This window comes from Notolabrus celidotus, chromosome 11 (assembly GCF_009762535.1).
Source record: "Notolabrus celidotus isolate fNotCel1 chromosome 11, fNotCel1.pri, whole genome shotgun sequence".
Taxonomy (NCBI): domain Eukaryota; kingdom Metazoa; phylum Chordata; class Actinopteri; order Labriformes; family Labridae; genus Notolabrus; species Notolabrus celidotus.
In genome coordinates, this window is record NC_048282.1 from 17,860,823 (window position 1) to 17,879,978 (window position 19,156).

Genomic DNA, 19,156 nt, shown 5'->3' on the forward strand with positions numbered 1-19,156 from the left:
GATTTTAGAGAATGAATGAATGAATGAATGAATGAATGAATGAATGAATGAATGAATGAATGAATGAATGAATGGGTCTTGGTAGACACAAACTTTTCTCCTTTTTCCTCATCATGGTGGAAACAAGGAGTAGGTAAGGTGTTGTTCACCACTTGCTCACCAGCTGTCCCTAGCTTTACCAAAACGCGTCTCTCCCTCCGGCCATTCTTCTTTTGTGCTGCTTTCTAAATTAAAAGCCCCCTCAGCGGGTCGCGTGCTGTGTCAATACGCAGAGCGTGTCTGGAGAGTCAGCATCGCCAGACCAAACCACTAGGAAAGACTTAGGGGAGACATCTTGCAACCGAGAAACAAATACCTTTCCCGGCGTCAAACATGATGAGTTGAAATCAAAGCAGTTTTTAAAATGTGTATAAGGAAACAATAAGTCCCGAACTGAAAATTATTTCAATTAAGTAATAATAAGTAATTAGTAAATATCACTCACGCTCCCCTTTCACCAACAAAGTGGAGTCGACTGAAACAGATGTCCCAAGCGCGACTCCCACATCTGACCAGAGAGAGTAGGAAGAACTTCTGCTGGCTGTGAAAGGATGCTGTAGAGGAGCAGATATCACTCTATAAGGTACGTACACATGATATTCTGAAGTTTTACATCTTAATGCAAGGAAGTAGCTGTGATAGTTTCACTTGCATTGAGCTATAGGATAAAGTGTGTGAGGCGCGGCATGATACAAGTCGGTAAACTTTATAGATAACCATTGCAGAATAATTAGCGAGGCTATGTGGGCAACATGTAACCCTTGTGATGTGGACCATTGCAAAGAAAATTAAACATGTAACCAAACTCATTCTATCAAGTGAAGTAGATCTACCTCACTATAAAGATAAATAACCTGCACGAGCTGCACGTTTTTTATTTGAGTGGCTCTTTTAATAATCTGCTTTTTTAATTGTTATAACAACACAGGAGTGAAGTAGGGGAAATCCATTTTTTCTTACTTTATAACATGTATTTATGAGTTTTGGTTCAGTTTAAGATACATTCTGTATGCGACAAATAGATACATTGTGATGCATTTATTCATCATACTAGAATATAAAGATTTTAGACATAGGACTTGTTGCAGATACTTTTTGTTAAGAATATTTTCCTGAGGATTTGAAATGCAATAATTTTGTCATGGTTGCACTTTTCTCAACTTTTGAATATTATATATTTTAAAAAGTGTGATAACCCTGAATTATTTCAAGTAACTCATAGAAAAAATCATTCAAAACAAATGAATTCAAAGCAGCTGTGTTGGAAGACTCCCTTGAGTCTTTGCAGTTTAATCCTTAGCAGTGAATTGTGCCGTGTATATTGAACAGGTTGCATCCACAGATAAACAGTGCTTTAGAACTTAAGTCCGCCAACAGGCTGGTTGTTGGCAGTTGTTTGTGCCAGCAGTAGCAGAATAAACACAATCTCCTCGGGTCCTCATGTTGACAGACTTGCAGTGCTACTCGGGTGCTAAAGACAACACCTCTGTGTTGTTGTGCCCCTTGAGTCCACCAGCTCTTTTGGCATCAAGGGGTAATGGTGGGTGAAAAATTGTAACCACATCCTGTCAGGGGCCCCAAGCTGATCATCAGTGTCCAGTCAGAGGCCTCAGAAATTATGATTCAGAGGGACACAGTGTTGTGAGTCCTGGGCAGCTCTACAGCCTCTGGAGAACAATGGAACATCTCTTCTTGCCCCCTGCTTTTACGCTGTTGTTGGTCTGTGACAGGGCTGCTGTCTGGCCAGCATATGGCCTCCAGTGACTGAGAGCAGACTGATATGGAGCCTATTACCCCTGCATTGTGTCTTCTTGAAAACTAACACCCTTCACTACAAAACAGTGTTGATCTAAGAAAGGGAAAAGGCTGGCAGTGTTTGAGTCTTTGATACAGACTATTCAAACCTCTGCTTTTTATGTAATCACAGCCTCTTGTCTGCATTTTGCTGCAGTCTGCAGAGTTTCCACACTCAGCCCTGCTCCTTAAGACAAAGATCTAAGTCCAGTGACGTGCCTTGTAATACAACACTTCATTTTTTTCCTCCTGCTGGTCCCCCACATTGATATGCTTTTCTTCCAGCAGCCCATATTGTGCACAGAGTGGATTCATTTTGCTGAATGGATTTTGGCTTTTCATCAGGCTCTGAAATAAAAGCATGCTTTAAAGTCGTTTGGTTTCTTCCATAGTATCAGCATTCAGTGGAGAATCTTAATTACAGGGTTCGAACAGGCCTCGGTCTGGTTTCAGGCATCCCTCACTGTTTCCTCGGTGAGGCTGGTCCCCGTTGGTAATTCCAGGACTGACCACAGTGGTAATGAGCGAGGCGGTGGTGGAGGCATTCCAGGGGATCGCAGCTCAAGAGGCTCATGGGAAAGGGTGGCGGGGGAAGTCTGGGAGACAGTGAATCCACATCATGATCTCTTGCCATAAACACCCACTTCCGTAGATGTTGAACTGTCACAAGCTGGCGAGCTGCGAGGATGGGAGGGATGGTCAGCTCCCTTTCCCTGACACACTCCTAGAGAGTTGTCATTAGCAGTGATCACAATTAAGATGTTATGTCTACATCAATCAAGGTGGCGACCGTGCTATCAGCAGCTGTCCCTTCAGGAAATGGACTGCTGTTCCTGTTGCACTAGAAAAGAATGTGTTGTTTTTGGCTCTCTCTAAAAGTAAAATCTCAACACTGCAGGTATTTATGAAAACTGTAACAAATCAGCATCAACATCTTGGCAAAAAGCTTCTCAACCAAACACCCACCCACCCACCCACTCACTCAGCCTAGACCTCCGACCACAGACTCTTGTGAAAGTCTTCAGAGATTTATGGGGTGTAAGTGGGTAAATCCCATATCACCCTGCTGGTCTCTGATTACCAGACTGGATTCCTGTTGACGTCTTTAGTTTTAGATCGCTGCCGTGTGGAGCCATGTGTCTGTGAGTACAGCCGGCCTAAACCTCGGAGAGCAAAACACTTAGTGCTGCAACGTTCCCCCACCTCCCTCGACAGCCTTGTCTCAATATCAGCCTAACAACGTGTTGTCAGCAGATATTGCTACCACAGCAGATTATTGGGGCCGGTCGGTGGATACAAGCCCTTTGTTACAGTGTTGTTTCACTAACTCAGGCTGCCTGTCCCTCATTGTGCTACTGGCTGCTTATAGCTGCGTCAGTTCACATGAGCTGCTGTGGTGAATGGCTCAGGCCTATGGGATTCACAGTAATATCCTGTTAGAGGAGGTTTGCATCCACACAAATCTGTGTCTTCCTGGTCCCTGCAGGAAAGGCCTGATATCAATCTGCAAACACAGAGGATGATACAAGCGATAGGATTCAAAGCAGCTCTACAGTAGCAGCTCATCCATTCATGTGATATCTGCTCTCACATCGCCTTTCCTTTCATGCAAGACTAATAACACATCATTTACATTTTTTTATGGATTCTTTGAACATGAAACTGCTTCAGGAGTCATAAAAAATATAAGCTATACATTTCATATGTGTCACACTACAGCAAGGCGGGCTAATAGTGTCGTTTAATCATGTTAATGCTTGACACGAAACTTGTTCTCTTGTGATTAGACTGTAAGGGGAAGTCCAGTGTGGTGGCAGGCATGTGAGATCCAGAAAAAAACTGATTGACCTAAATAAGGAGAAATAAATAACTATCTTCCTCTGAGGCGATTTAAAAGCTTCAACTTTTACCTAGAAGTTATCTCCAATTTGTTGTCATTGTTTTCCTCTTTTTGCCATAGACCCTCTCCCCATCTTGTTTGTGTTTATCGTCAGTCAGATGTTGTGTTGAGAGCAAACAATGCAACGAGCAGGCCATAAACATGAATTGTGCTTGCCTGGTTGTGAAAGTGTGTCAGTGAAACTGGCAGCATTGCACAGGAGTCAGCAGGGCCCCTTGTGATCTGATGCTGCGTGGACAAGCCCAGCATTGAGACATTCTTCCACTTCAAAGCCCCCAGAGGGTTTTCTGGACACTGGTTGAATAGGAGCAGAGGGAGGGGCAGGCGGGGGGAACAGGTGCAGTCCATGAGTGGGGTAATTCCTGCTGCCATCTGCTTTATTTTTCGGGGTCCTGCCTCTTTAAATGCCCTCTGACACGCCTCATGGCAACACGCTCCCCTTAGCCTGCCGCGCCGTGCCCCGTCACCATGGCACCACGATTCGGATTAACCCCTGCACATGTGCCGAGTCAACCGTGGGGGTCTGCCTCTTTTGTGAGTGAGCATAGAGGGGGGGGGGGGAGAGTGGAGGAGGAGATGCTGCATTGATAAGTGTGTGAAAGGACACTCGCCAGTCATTCACTTTTGTTAAGTAGAGGAGCAGGAGCTAGTCTGAATGAGACCATGTGGTAGAAAAACAGCAGGAGAATCTATAACCTGATCACTGATCCATCTTATGTTTACTAACCTGAGAAAAATCTGCTTATTTTAACAGATATTTATCTACACTCAAGAGCTGACAGTCAAGATGACGGCCATCGAGAGCAAAGAGGAGATCAGTGACACGGACAGTGGGATTATTTTACATTCTGGTAAGGGCATCAATAAATCATACAAAAATAGAGCATCTGGTTTCCTCTCATCATGTATATCATAAGGCTTTATAATCAATATGAAACATGATAATACTACTGATGGAAAGGAGCAAGCGAAAGGAAATGTCAATTCATTTTTCCCATTCACAAACATTAAAATGAAATAATTGACAAATAAAAAGACTTCAATTGGTCACTAATCCAACTAACTCACTTACAGTCTGAAAAGCACATCTTGATTTTGATTAACTTCATTATCCCAAAGAGAATTGGATTTACTGCGGATTAATAATAATAATGATAATAACAATAATAATAATAATCATTATCATGATCATAATAATCATAACAACAAGACCCTCAGCAATTTCGAAACATGACAGCAACTTGGCTTTTAGGAAAGTCCAACTTTAAAAGGCAAAAAATAAATACTATAAAATAAAACTAGAATAACAAGCAATACACTGCAAACAAGATAGAGTATATTAGAAAGGATACAAAAATGTATTGTATAAAATAACATAAAGCACCAGCTGTAATAGAGTGACATCAGCTAAATTGAGCCACTTTTTGGTTAATTGCTTAGGAAACTAAGAAAAAGCAATATATGACACTGAATTGTGTTTTTATAGTTAATAAGGACTGTTTTTAATGCTGTAAGACCTAAACAATTATATTGTATTACATCAATTCAACACAAAAATATGAAAAACAGTCCTTAGGAACTATAAAAACATAATTCAGTGTCATATATTCCTTTTTTTAGTTTCCTAAGCAACTAACCAAAACATGGCTCAATTTAGCTTATCAGGTGGCCCATTTTACCTGAACACTGATCATCTAAAAAATGTGGGACAGCTGATGTTTCATAAGCTGTAAGACCTAAACAATTATATTTTATTAAGCAATTAACCAAAAAGTGGCTCAATTTAGCTGATATCACCCTACTGATGAGAAAAATACTGTACTGCAGCTCTTAATCTAAGTGTTTTTAAAATGTGATCCCAGTTTGTATTGAATAATACCTGTCTATAGTGTATTAATACATTGCAGTATTAGGGGATAGTTGTTTTTAGGACTGTGGCTGATCCAAATCCTGAAAAAGAAAGCCTGATCTGAGTCTCTCTGTGTCCCACCAGGTCCTGACAGTCCCACATCCCCTGTGAAAGAGCTGAACACCAACACCAGAGCCCTGAAGCTCAAACACCAGTCCCTGGAGGAACGTCTGGAGCTCTGTCTGCTGGAGCTCAGGAAGCTCTGCATCAGGGAGGCTGTAAGTTACTCCCAGCTGAAATTACATAACACACCACGCAGAAGTTAATTCATATTTTTTATTATAAAGACGTTTTTAAAAGCTCAGAATGACTTGTCTTTATTGCATTTTTTTTCTGTATCTTTGTGCCAAATTGTTTTCTTTTTCTAATGAACACACTTTAAAATTCACAGGAGCTAACAGGAAAACTGCCCACAGACTATCCTCTGATGTCAGATGAAAAGCCTCCCCGGGTCAGAAGGAGGATTGGAGCATCCTTCAAGCTGGACGAAGGCCTGATCCATCTTAATAGACAGGTACAGGCCACCATCAGTCTGAACTATTTTGACAGGAAAAAACTGTAGAAAGACGTAATCAGAACTGCCTGAAGTTAATGTCAGAATGTGTCATTGTGACAGGATTCAGAACTTCAAGCTTTAGAAACTGGCTTGGCGCTTCAGCAGCAAATCTACGAGGCAGCTCGCAAACTCTCTGTGGAGGGGAAGCTCAGCAAACCACAGAAGAAGAGCCGGTTGCAGCAGTGCAAGAGGGAGGAGAAAAAGGTGAAGGACCTACAGGAGGCTGTGTTCCAGCACAGGATCAAGAGCGAGTGCAACTCACCCTGCATCCCAATCTCAAGTAGCCAAAACAAAGGTGAGTTACACTGCTGCCCTCTTCAGGCCAAACTGTGAATTACACCATTGAACACAAAACGAGTTTGATAAACACTTAAAACTGTTCCCTCTCTGTTTGCAGATCTGAACATGTCTGATGACAGTTCCCTGTCTGACGTCGTGGCCCTGGATGATGGTGAGTGAGGGTTACATTTATACATACAAGCTTATGGTCCTTCAAATCTGCTCTATACGTGGTGTGTGATCTTCAAAATGACTCACTGCCAAATTGGAGGCGTGACCATCCTGCCTACTGATGTTTTCTATGATCATGCACAGATTTGGACTCGCCAAGTCCTCCCTCTCCTCCAGAGTCCAACTCTTCCTTCTCAGACCCCCCACGTCTGTCAGCAAAGACCCTTCAGTCATCCCAGCAGTCAGTAAGCCAGCTCAGCGTTGAGTGCGAGCCCTCCCCCATCCAGAACTCTCCGTGGAAAGAGTCCAGTCTGGATCAGCCCTACCACAAGGTCACTAAACCTTTATCTGCTCACAGCAGCAGGTCCAGGTACGAGACTTAACTTCATATAACAGCACATCAAACACTAAACTGTTCAGGGTACAATAAGACTTTCTTGCATGTGAGTCAGTTTACCTTACAGGGAAAAGGTTGCACCCTCGATGTAACAATAAAAAAACATGGAGACAGCTATTCATTTATAGAAAACATTATAAACATGACTATAAGATCATAAGAGATTAAACACAGGGGGGGTTGTCAGTAATCATCTGTATTTAATGTCTTTTGCTAGACTGTTGTGAATGTGTTGTTTATCTAACGTCACCCTTTCTGTTTTTGATGTATGCAGCAGTCCGACTGGGACTCAGGTGTCTGCAGAGAGCTGCAGGATTCCTCTCTCTCAGTTTGTGAGGAACTCAGCCCTGCGTCAAAACAACTCCACCAGCGCCCCCTCCACCCCTGAGCTGCACATCCGCAGACAGTACTCCCAGTCCTTCAGGTAAACAGAGGAGTCAGATTTGTCCATTAATTTATTTAAGAGTGTAAAATCGCATTATTCTTATCTTTTCAATTTCTTATTTGTCTCTTCAGACTCCCCAAAAGTAAGCTATCAGGTGACAAAGAGCGCCTCAACTCAGAAAACAATCGAGGGCGAGCCAGGCTGCCTCAGCGGTGCCGTGTGACTGACTACATAGTGCGCTCTCCAGAGTACTCCCCCCTGCAGCCTTACCAGTCCAGCTCTGAGGACAGCAGCTCCGAGCACTCCTCCTCCTCCTACATCAGCTCACCTGGCAGGGATGGACCCACTGAGATCCCAAAGCTCTGTCCGCCCCCATACGGGTTCCACCTTGGAGCACAAAAGAAAGGACCCTCCAGCTCACAAAAGAACAACAACAACCAGTCTCAGTTCAGCCCTGGCTACATTAGGCCTACAGCAGAGGAGGGCCCACTCTCTCCTCAAGACCTGGACATGGGGAAGGTCTTTCTGTCTTCACCTCCTGTGGCACACAGCCCACAGCCAAGACAGTGGCAAGAGGGAGCATTGTCCCCGAGGAGAATCCTAAAGCCGCCGCCGCCTTACACCAGGCTGGTGCGAACACCCTCGCTGAAGGAGTACCCCAACCACGCTATCAGGCTGATGCCCAGGGAGATCGTGTCGGAGGAGCTGAAGTCCTGGCATCAGAGGAATCAGCTGCAGAAGTTTCAGCCAAGCTGTGGCGATCAGCTAAATGTCCTGAGCCCCACCTCACCTCATCTGCCTCAATTCAAACAGGTTGGTACTACGGATGTCAAAGCTAATACATCCAAAGCTAATACACTCTAACGCGGTTTAACAGTACAGTTTTCTATGCATATTTACTTAAAGGATGACTGAAAATATTCATCTGTTCTTCAAACAGTTTGCAATATATTTATTTTTGACAGATTTATTGTTGCAGCTCTGAATGTACCCATCATTTGGAGACTGATTTTGTGACTCTTTCCTCAGGGTTCGGGTAATGTGGTTCTCCAGAGAGCTGCAGACGGGACTCCAGTCCAGTGGTTCATTGCAGAGGATGCTGAAATTGTGAGCCAGGTGTAGCTGACACCTCTCCCGCTCTGCGTCATGTTCAGTAGGATGTGTGTTGTTCTTTAATATTTATCTCTGTATTTATTAATGCTTTGGACTCTCTGTGAGATACATGTCGATACAGAAAACGTGGACCTATCAGTACCCTGATAAGCCTATTTCCCTCTTGTCTTTTAATTTAAAACTTAATGTAAGGTGTTACGCCAGTTTTATTTATTTAATTTGTTTAAATAGATGTTTCTAAAGTTTCTGAGGTGAATTGACATTTATACTATTTCCTAAATGTGTCAGGTGGATCAAACTTGCTGTGGTTCTCTGTGTGGCTGGCACACTTTTTGCACAATATAATCACCCACAGATATGCTTTTGAAAGGTTCCCTTTTTCTGATAGAATTAAAAAAAATATTTAACTATATTTATCTGGTAAGGAAATTCCCCTTGCAGTGCATCGACTTATACTAAAATGTTACTATGTCTTCCAAAATGCAGTGCTCTTTTTTAATATATGCTGTAAAAATCTAACATCTGTCTAACCTCGACGTGTAAGCTTAATTTTAACGCTACTATAAGCTTGTAATGATGCCTTTATTGGTGGTTTGATGAATGTTTGAAATGCAGTATGGAGTTATGACACTAACCCAGTGATTGTATCAGTTTTGATATGTTTTGTATATTTATAATAAAAAAGTACAACTGAAATTAAAGTTTTTGGCTTTACTAAGAGCTTTCTGATGTGAGGAAGGTTTACAAGTGAGTCACATGTTACATTAAGACAACTTAGATAACCATGGACAGATTCAGTTCATCATAAGGTTTCCAGCAACACGTAAGTCAATGATATGACACAGAAAAGCACAAACAAGTAAGTGAAGAGGAGCGCCCAGCGACAGCGATACAACCAGTGGATCAGAGGACGTCTCCACAGAGAGCTGTGCCTGAGGAGAAGAGGCACTCAGTCAGTCAGAGAGCCAGAGGGAAAATCATGAGGGTCATCAAAGGTTGTTTCAACACATGTTGACTTACGTTCCTCCAGAAATCCGTCTGTAAATATTCACACTCTTTTTATCCTTCTCTGCCTTTTTCTTTGATAACACTGATTTGTTCTTGTGTCTCTGCCGCAAAGTATCCAAAGGGGAACTGTAACAAGAACACACACACACACACACACACACACACACACACACACACACACACACACACACACACACACACACACACACACACACACACAGTTACTTTTTCAGTCAGATAGCACTGTACAAGTTGAAAAGGGTGAACAAAGCCCTTCACAGGTGGGAGATTTTGGATGGTGTAGTTAGTGGGGGTATCAAATATATTGCCAAGTATCTCTCAGCCACAGTTCCCCTCAGTTTTATGCCCCGGATGTAAAACTTGAGTTAGAATAGAAAATATATTAACACACATTAGAAATAGCTGTCCTCATACTGTATAACATGCAACAGCCAATTACCCCCATTATATAACTCAAGATTATTAAACTTTTTTAAAAAATCAGGAAACAAAGTGTTTCAGGATATGCACCATATTCATGCTAAAGATATTGCATAAGATATTAAAGTTTCATTGTTTTCATCTGTATGGCAAATCCATGTTTGATTACGAAAAAAATGCAAAAGCTTCCTTGGGGCTTTAAACACTTTGATACATTTTACCATTTATATACATATATTAAATGCAACAAAGTATAGGGCCATTTTATTAATCTAGCCATTTCACAATTAACATATGAAGTTTTATTTCTGGATTTCATCCAGAAGTTTCTTTGACATTTGAATAAAGGTGTAGAGCTGCTTCAGCCACTTATCTTTAACCCTCCTGTTATGTTACGGGTCAAATTGACCCTTTTAAAAGTCTATTTTAGGCAATATATACCTTCCAAACCAGCTAAATACAGCATACAAATCTGGGCAGCATGTGACAGAAGAGTTGTTTATTTATCAACATCAATTCATAAAAATAAAAATATTCAAAATGTAAAATAAAATAAACAAAAACCTATGTCATAAAAAACTATTCTATTTATATTTAGGGCTTTCCAATGTACATTAAAAAAGTTTTAACATTAATTTTAAAGAAAAACAAGTGAGTTATCCTCATTGAACCATGACCTGTAAGAGTTAAAGAACACCAATGGACCAAATCTTGATTTAAATGGTTAGAAATTCATGTGTATTTGGATTTTTTGGGGGTTCTGACACTTGGATAATTGAATATGCCCCAGGTCAAATTGACTCAGGAACATTATTGCTGTTCCAGAGAAATGAACATAACAGGAGGGTTAATAGCATGAATGCCCAGGTATTACTATTTGCCTCAACGATGTAAGATGATTGGCTACACCTGTGTTTTGCTCTGAAAAATCAAGGAATATGAAGAGCTCGGTTTTATTTTCACTTTGACTGCAGTCATTTAGTGTTAAATGTCACTATGTCAAAGAAAAGTATATGTTTACTGCAGCTCGTTCCCTTGTTGGTTGTTTCTTAGTTATTATCTCTGGACAGTGGATACAAGACGTACTTTTTGTTTTGTGTCCTCTTGGTGGCTGGCTGTTTTGAAGGGAGGCACTCTGGGTCAGGTGTGAGTGAGGGTGAGGGTGGTGGAGAAGATTGAGCAGCTGACGTTTCTTGCAGAGCTTCTTCTGGATCCTGAGGCCTGAAAAAAAGAAAATATGAAAATCAGGAAATGATTTTGCCTTAGATGCAGACTTTAAAATATGTGTCCGTTTGACCTGTCTTCCACTGAGTAGCTGTCATCCTTGGTTGTAGAGAAGCAGTTGGAATCAAAATCCATGGATGGAGACCTGCAGGCGGAGGAGCACTTCTGGCTGGGGGCGAAGCAATCATGCGACACCTGCTTCCTCAAGTCTCGCTTATTCTCCTGCGGAGACACTTGTTTGAGTCTCTAGATCAAAACTTTTGTTAAGAAAGAGTGAGAGATCCTGAAAGAACCCTCCTCACCTGGATTGGTGTTTGTATTAGAGATACACTGACCCTTCGCCTGGCGCTGTTCTGATGGAGGAGAGAAAATAAGAATCAGACTGAAGTGATAAAAAAGTGGCTAGTCTAAAGTTGGACCACATGCTAATAATGTTTGTACCTGCAGAAAGCATTTCTTTCTGTGCTCACTGTCATCTGGATCTACAACAGGACACACAATGGTCAGTCAAGTACTGCACATAAGAAAAAAAAATACCAAGACAAACAAGGAAGCTTTTAGAAACCTGGCGATGGTCTGTGATCCACAGAGTTTCTGCTGGAGGTTTGCTGCTGGATCGTCTTCTTGGCTTCCTCCAGCTCTACCACATTTTTGTCATGTTGTCTCCTAAGATTCTCCACATGAGCAACCATGAGCTCGACAGCCCGACTCACACGAGCCTCCTACAAAAACATCATAACAGAAGCATGCTGAAGTGTATGCCATTGCAGAGACTACAGCATGATCCAAGCTTTGATGTAAGCGACATAAATAATCCACATGCACTGCAGATGTATTTAAGGCACTCTGGGGCATGGACAGAGGGTCATTTGGAGTTGCTAGGTATGCTCTCAAACAATGTGGACAATGACTCCACCAACCAAATTTCTACATTACTCATGACAGTGTTCATTCAACAGTCATATAGTTTATAGCATCTGACATTGTATCATTATTGCAAGCTAGTAGTCAGGGGATTGACCCGGGAACTGACTGTGATCAATATCGAGAGAAAGGCTGAAGAGCATTAATAAACATCTTTTAGAAGCCTAAAAATGTGTTGCTACCACAGTGCAAAAACTGAAATCTAAGTAGGATAGAATATCTCAGATAAGAGTGAAATTTTCTTATTTTTTGCCTGATAAGATAGATTTTCTCACTAAGCAGTTTTTATGTTAGTGTGTGTTTCACTTGTTTTGAGTCGTTTGGTCCTAAATGATCTCAGTAAGATGTTACAGCTTGTTACTGAGATTTTATGACCTATATTGAGTAATACATGCTTGAAACTAGAATATCAACTGTTACAAAGCTGTTTCATCAACACTCACAAGTATAAAACTGCTTTTTCAAAGTCATGATTTCTTATTTCAAGCATTAAATAAGAAATCATGACTTTGACACAATTGTATCTCTTCACACAATTAAAACAAATGACAGCCAAATATCCACTGTTTTATTTTCAGTGAAACAATAGAAAATATGTTCTAATTTATATTAGTACAGTTGGCACAGTACTGTAAACTGACACTTATTATTTAAACATTTAACATTTCAAACCGTTTCAAACTGAAATAATTCATATACATTCAGATAAGTTCTTCCAAATTACAAGGCATTAAATGATTTATGAATTCCACAGCTTTTGGCTCATTTAAGAATTTTAAGAAAATGATCCTACATAATGAGAAATATATTCTTAACTTTTGTCTTTCCATCAATAAAAGTAAATTAGTTTTTAGTATGACTTTGCTGGTTTCAAGAATGCCTAGTGCATGTCATTATGTCAAGATAATGGCACTAGCATTTACTTAATTTAAGAATATTTTATTGAGAGAAGAAATCTCATATTTTTTATTTCTGTCAAGAAAAACTCACTTGTTAATAGTAAAAATACATTAATTTTAAGGTATTCCTGGGTTCATCTAGGTTAGATATTTTTACTTGTTTTGGAAAGTCTTGACAAGCCAAATTTTCTTGTTCTGTTGGCAGATAATTTTGCTTAGTTTAGGTAATAAACTCCCAATTTTTGAATATTTTTCTTGTTTTTGAAGGCTGACTTTTTGCAGTGCAGTGATCTGGTGCCACAAAATGAGACGTTTTTCTGTATCTTGTTTTGTTGCACACCATGAATGTTTTGTTTTCTCTTATTGATTTTAATTGGAAAGATTTGTTGTAAAATGTGATGTCATACTTTAAAGTAACATTTGATTCAAACCATTCAAGACAAAAAGAGTCTCAGCTTACCTGGTGCACAGCCCCGAGCACCTCCGCCGTGTTGGAGATCCGCTCCACAGTCCCACCGAGAATGTCCAGGGACAGCTCCAGCCTCTGCAGAACCTTACTGCGCTTACTGTCCAGACACAGGCCCTTCAGCATCTGAAAACACACACACACACACACACACACACACACACACACACACACACACACACACACACACACACACACACACACACACACGTGAACCTGCTATCTGATGGTGTTGTAAATGCTCATCTTAGATCATCCAGCTCTTACTGCTTTACCTCCAGTGTCTCTCTTCCCCTGGTCAGCTCCAGCTGGATGTTCTCCTCAGCCAGGTTGCGGGCATGCTCCTCTGCCTGCAGCCTCTGCTTCAGGGTGTACTGATCACACCTGAAGGCCAAGGCGATCTGAGTGAAGGCGGTCTGAGAGGAACAAAACAACAGGTTCAAAACAAAAAGTCATTACATTTAATTAACTGTTATAATTCAGATGTTTTAGCTTTGTTGAGTTTTAATTCTTGGTGCCAGAAAAGTATGAAAGTTCCCTTTAAAAAAAAAAAAAGTATCTAAAGTGTGTGGGGTGGAATATTGTTCAGGAAATATTAATTGACATACATTTCTGTCTTGGAAATGTGCAGGATTTAACCTTCCTGTTATGTTGCGGGTCAAATTGACCCTTTTAAAAGTCTATTTTAGGTCATATATGCCTTCCAAACCAGCTAAATGCAGCATAAAAATCTGGGCAGCATGTGACAGAAGAGGTGTCTCATGTTAATTTATCAACATCACTTCATAAAAAACTAAAACAATTCAAAATGTAAAATAAAATAAACAAAAACCTATGTCATAAAAAACTATTCTATTTATATTTAGGGCTTTCCAATGTACATTAAAACAAGTTTTAACATGAATTTTAATGAAAAACGAGTGAGTTATCATCATTGAACCATGATCTGTGAGAATTAAAGAACACCAATGGACTAAATGTTGATTTAAATGGTTAGTAATGTGGTCAAGATTAAGTTTAAAAAAAAATTTATTGAGATGTTTTGGGGTTCTGACACTTTTGGATAATTGAATATGCCCCGGGTCAAATTGACCCAGGAACATTATTGCTGTTCCAGAGAAACGAACATAACAGGAGGGTTAACCTACATTTCATCTAAGTTATGCCCTGACTGTGCAAGGTAGTTTGTTTTAACACGTGAACTACAAACTGTATTACAGTGAAAATAGAACACACACATTAGAAAATATCAGAATCATTTACCTAAGCGCTTTTACTAACAATGACAGACTTTTTGTAAGAATTCGGATTCACATGGGCCTTCATTATTTTATTTATTTGTAAAGGGACCATGTGCAATATTTAACATAAATGTCACCATTTGATGCATTGTACCAGAGTTAGCTTAAAGCTAATTAACATCTGCAGTCCCTGTCTTCATAAGATCTCTCTTTACTGTACTTCTATGCAAACAAGGGGAACAAAATCCAAAAATACCCTCCAAGCCTACCTAAAGCTTATCTGATTGTTCCAGCCATCTAATCAAATCAAATGACACAGAAGGGCATAAATACCTTCATGCAGGCAAATATAAACAGGAGAAACAGTTTAGATAGTTTTAACAGCATGTATTTGAGGATATTTTAATTTGGACAAAGAGCGGCCGACCTTACCTCCAAATCTTTCTCTGACATCTCTACGCTGTAAGAAAACAAGACATGTGAAAGATGAATAAGTCTAATATAATCACATCATATAAAGTTACTGTGAGAGTCTGTATTGAAGACATTAGGAAATGACACTGTGGTACCTGTTTAGGCCTACACGCTCTATGATTGACAGCTCGTTCCAGCTGGTGATTGACGGCTCCTCTTGGCTTGTGTCTGTTGTAAAGATACATCCCAGTTAAAGCTCAAAGCCCCAGTACTAGTGGCTGGACTTTTTGTTTTATTTTATTATCTGTAACTGTTACCTTCATCACTGTCCTCACTGTACAACATGGGAGGAGGACAGTAGCTGGTTGTCTCTGCTTCAGGCTGAAATGAGTTAAGAAATATTTCGCTTGTCTTTAAAGTGAAATCATTGTGAACAAGAAGAGATAGGACAGCTGGTAGATTACTGTACTCACCTCAGCGTTCATTGTGTCTTGATATGAGTAATGCCTCTCAGGTGAAATCCAGGCTAGATTATTTAAAACATCTTTGCAGTCAGCAGTGGATTTCTCATCGCTGTTCAAAACACCAACATATTCTTGTATGTATCCAAGTTCCTGTCCGTGTTTGTATCATTTCTCCCCTCAGGCTTTCTCCTGTACTGAGAATAGATAATCCTATTAAGAGATCCACAGTCAAAGCAGAGCAGGAAGGTTGCCACAAGAGGCTCATGGCTGTACGTGTTGCTGTGACTTCATGTTAAGTAAATACATGCTGGTGTTGTATGAAATATGCAACATCTGCAGTTTTTATTTATCCCAACTGCTGTGTTTTAAAGGGGGTTTTAATATTGGTTGCTTAAACACAGGAAATATTTGACTGTCCTGATTTAATTGATTGAAATATAACTTCATTTTATTTCGTTAACTGTTTGATTTTCAGTCTGAAGAGCTTTGTATAAGACTTTGTTGTTCCTGCAGGGTTGATTGTCGAAGACCCCTGAAAGGAACCCCTAACCTTTTTTTGAAGTTGTATTTTTCAGGCAATTTAGCCTTTATTACATATGAGAGACAGGAAGAGAGACAGAAAGTGTTGGGAGTAGAGTGGGGGAAGACGTGCAACAAAGGGTAGAGTCGAACTAGCTTCTTTATGTCCAAAATCATTCAATGTTGTGATGGAGTCTAGTAATCACCAGTTCAGGGCCAACCAAAAGCCTTCAGAAGGTGGTTGGCCAGTCACAAGCTTGATTTCTTCCCATACTGTCTCCAAGTGTAGAGTTGTTGTAGAGTGTCCTTTTGATATAATTTCTGACTAACACACTTTGGCCTTACAAAACCTACATATTGAGCCAAAACCATCAGCGAATATGTCAAACTGCACTAAGGAACACTAGGAATAAATTCACATCAAGGGAAATTTACTGAAAATAAAATGAGGGTTTATTTTTATTTTAGTTAAGGGCTGGATATTTGTCATCTAAAAGTTTTCTTTGCCATTAGATTTAACTAATTTCTGAAACAGTTTTCACATTGAGGACAATAGTGTGAAGATTACTGTTGAAAGTTGTTTGCACAATACCTACAGGTATGTGAAGACAGGTTCATAACTGATGGATGTCTTCCAAAGAATGTACTTTTTATAAAGGATCTCTACTTAAAAAAAATACTTTTACATGACATCAAACATAGAGCTAGGAAACCTTAGTGAAAGTCCAAAAACAACGAGAGAAAATAAAAACCCAGCACAGTTGACTTTGGAGATCTCCACATTTTTATTAATAGAAAAGCTGACATTTTAGTAAAGGCGTTGGGGTTTGCCCATGGTGCTCTTGATGTAGAGGGCACGCACGTTCTGCCAGTTCTTCTTCAGCAGAGACACCAAGAAGTTGACTGCCAGGTGGATGTTGTACACAAGCTCATCCTCTGTCATCTTCACGTGTCCTACTGCTACAGCCAGACAGAGCACCTGCACCAAGGAAATAAAACATTCAATGACCAAAGAATGAGATACCCTGATAAAACCTTTGAACTGATGATAGATTAAACTAGAAAATAAGAAAGTGGCATTATCCAGGTAGAAGGCACAAGCTTCCACAACCAAACACTTCTGCGTACCTTCTTCATCTGGAATTTGATGGTGGATTTGACCTCATCCACTTTGGTATTCATGTTCTCGTTGTGGGTGAGCAGGGAGGGGAACTTGCCAGCCTTGTTCAGCCCGGGTCCCAGGATACGAGGGATCTGCTTGATCAGAGACTCGGAGGCCAGGAAGGCATCATACTTCTTGGCTGTTAAGAGAGAGCAACAATGTCAACATTAATTTTGTAAAACATCCAACTTCAATGGTCACAGATCAGACGTAAGGTCATGTTGTGAACTTCGTACCAAGCTTCTTGACCATCTTCTTATTCTTGTTGAGCTTCTTGAGAGCCTCAATGTCCATGTGTGGTAGTTCAGCAGCTTTAGCCTCATCACAATGCTGCTGGTCTCCCAGAACGCACACGGAGAACTTTGGCCTGGGCAGAGTCTTCAGCCTGGGTATTCAAAAAGCAATACGTTTCATCGAACTGAGGGGCATCAACACAAAACAAAGGACTACAGTGGAGAGGAAACTTAATTGGCCTAGCAGGCTTATCTGCTTAAAAGGCAGCTAAAACTTATGACACCTCTACTGCATTAACCAGACTACACTGCACATTTAACTGCTCATATGATCACTTATTTCAAAAACATTTAAGATAAACTAGAAAATGCAAACTCCAATATTCTTCCATGTCCAAATGACACCTCCTAATTCAATATTGCAATACAAAAATTCTTACCCATACCACCACAGTGGCGGAGTCCAGCTCGCTCCATTGGTAACGTTATGTTAAATGGTCGGCTAGAGGACATGAACTTACCAGCTCCGCCACTCAAAGCCTCCCCTCATATTTTAAGACCCAGGGTAAAGGTCCGTCTGCTTCGCCTCCACCAGCCAGGACTGGGTCAGCTCAGTCAGACTACCCAAAGTACTTCTCCATGTCTGCCCCTGGCCTGTCTGAACCTTTTTTTGTTTTTAAACCTTATTGTTTCCCAAAACTATAATAGCCATACATGAGGCTGTTTTAATAGTCAGACAGGGCTGGAAGCACACAGGGAAAAGGTTGGGTGAAACAGTAAAAGGTCGAACCTGACAGTGCCGGAGAAACGCTTGTCCTTCTGGGGATCATAGTTTTTCAAGCTGATTTGCAGCTCAACTGACTCCGTAAACCTAAAACAAGACAACAAGTCAGTCAGCCATTTCCACATTCACTTTACAGGCCTCAAAGTCCCATGTTTACCCCCTTCATGTGAACTTACTTCCTTGGCTTGGCCTGAGAGTTCTGCAGAACCTCCTTCACGGCTTCGTACAACGTATCCCTGGAGACCTTACTGTAATCAGAGTTTCATATAATTATAATAAAGCAAACATGAATCAATTAACAACTACATGAGCCCGGTGCGTACTAGTAGTGAGCGGGGATAAAGAATCACGAAATAGATAAAAGCTGGTAAATATGTGTCATATAGTCATCTGGAAGGGTTCGTGTTATCATCCGATGGTGTGTTGTTTCATAAAAAGTGTGTGAAATCTTTAGATGACGATGGATTGCTTATGAATCTGAAACGTGATGTCCGACACCGGCAGATTGAACTGACGGTGTCCGTGATGTTTCTTCATGCAATTGTCGAAATATTTATCCAAACACACTAATGAGGCATGGCACGGCCACACTCAACCCATAGACACGTTTAAAACTCAGTAAAACAGTGGAAATCAGCACTTTAATAACATTTCTTCGCTTAAACTGCCCCTCACCTCATTTTAGCGGCTGCTGCCTCTCTCCTTGCTACGCTGGAAAAGGAAGTACAACGGGAAGTTACGCACAATAAAGGAGGCCGATTTGACGTCACTCGTTGACGTAAACAACAAGCGACGTGTAGTTTTTCACTGACCATATTGACAATACTGAATCTT

General features: G+C 40.6%; 3 protein-coding genes across 4 annotated transcripts; 1 reads left to right on the forward strand and 2 right to left on the reverse strand.

Annotated features, from left to right (window-relative positions):
• The first annotated feature begins 553 nt into the window (after positions 1-553).
• Positions 554-9,239, forward strand: inavaa (innate immunity activator a). Of its 2 annotated transcripts, none has more exons than XM_034695553.1 (10): positions 554-622; positions 4,488-4,584; positions 5,727-5,860; positions 6,034-6,156; positions 6,259-6,493; positions 6,596-6,649; positions 6,793-7,018; positions 7,320-7,469; positions 7,562-8,243; positions 8,460-9,239. In XM_034695553.1, the coding sequence occupies exons 2-10, from the start codon at positions 4,521-4,523 to the stop codon at positions 8,550-8,552; spliced, it is 1,761 nt and encodes a 586-aa protein (XP_034551444.1). In that variant the 5' UTR covers positions 554-622; positions 4,488-4,520; the 3' UTR covers positions 8,553-9,239. The 2 variants fall into 2 exon arrangements, with proteins under 2 accessions (XP_034551444.1, XP_034551443.1); XM_034695552.1 differs by lacking the exon at positions 554-622 and adding an exon at positions 4,179-4,267.
• On the reverse strand, positions 9,240-15,836 carry LOC117822180 (lymphoid-restricted membrane protein). The gene is made up of 13 exons (XM_034696864.1): positions 15,634-15,836; positions 15,478-15,541; positions 15,316-15,388; positions 15,179-15,206; positions 13,781-13,921; positions 13,500-13,631; positions 11,782-11,938; positions 11,658-11,698; positions 11,519-11,569; positions 11,290-11,438; positions 11,079-11,213; positions 9,564-9,677; positions 9,240-9,475 (listed from the first exon to the last, which is right to left on the reverse strand). The coding sequence occupies exons 1-13, from the start codon at positions 15,643-15,645 to the stop codon at positions 9,346-9,348; spliced, it is 1,227 nt and encodes a 408-aa protein (XP_034552755.1). The 5' UTR covers positions 15,646-15,836; the 3' UTR covers positions 9,240-9,345.
• A 1,068-nt stretch (positions 15,837-16,904) lies between these two features.
• Positions 16,905-19,119, reverse strand: rpl10a (ribosomal protein L10a). Its single transcript, XM_034696119.1, has 6 exons — positions 18,998-19,119; positions 18,499-18,570; positions 18,329-18,409; positions 17,542-17,690; positions 17,272-17,444; positions 16,905-17,122 (listed from the first exon to the last, which is right to left on the reverse strand). The coding sequence occupies exons 1-6, from the start codon at positions 19,000-19,002 to the stop codon at positions 16,952-16,954; spliced, it is 651 nt and encodes a 216-aa protein (XP_034552010.1). The 5' UTR covers positions 19,003-19,119; the 3' UTR covers positions 16,905-16,951.
• Positions 19,120-19,156: the final 37 nt, after the last annotated feature.

Coding starts and splice junctions, on each gene's coding strand:
- rpl10a (XM_034696119.1), bottom strand. Junction 18,410..18,498: donor TCTCAGGCCAAGCCAAGGAA/GTAAGTTCACAT, acceptor GTCTTGTTTTAG/GTTTACGGAGTCAGTTGAGC. Junction 17,445..17,541: donor GAAGATGGTCAAGAAGCTTG/GTACGAAGTTCA, acceptor CTCTCTTAACAG/CCAAGAAGTATGATGCCTTC.
- LOC117822180 (XM_034696864.1), bottom strand. Junction 15,389..15,477: donor CAGTGAGGACAGTGATGAAG/GTAACAGTTACA, acceptor TCTTTACAACAG/ACACAAGCCAAGAGGAGCCG. Junction 13,922..15,178: donor TGTCAGAGAAAGATTTGGAG/GTAAGGTCGGCC, acceptor TGTTCCTCTCAG/ACCGCCTTCACTCAGATCGC.
- inavaa (XM_034695552.1), top strand. CDS start 4,202: ATGGCACCACGATTCGGATTAACCCCTGCACATGTGCCGAGTCAACCG. Junction 4,585..5,726: donor TGGGATTATTTTACATTCTG/GTAAGGGCATCA, acceptor GTGTCCCACCAG/GTCCTGACAGTCCCACATCC. Junction 7,470..7,561: donor CAGTACTCCCAGTCCTTCAG/GTAAACAGAGGA, acceptor TTGTCTCTTCAG/ACTCCCCAAAAGTAAGCTAT.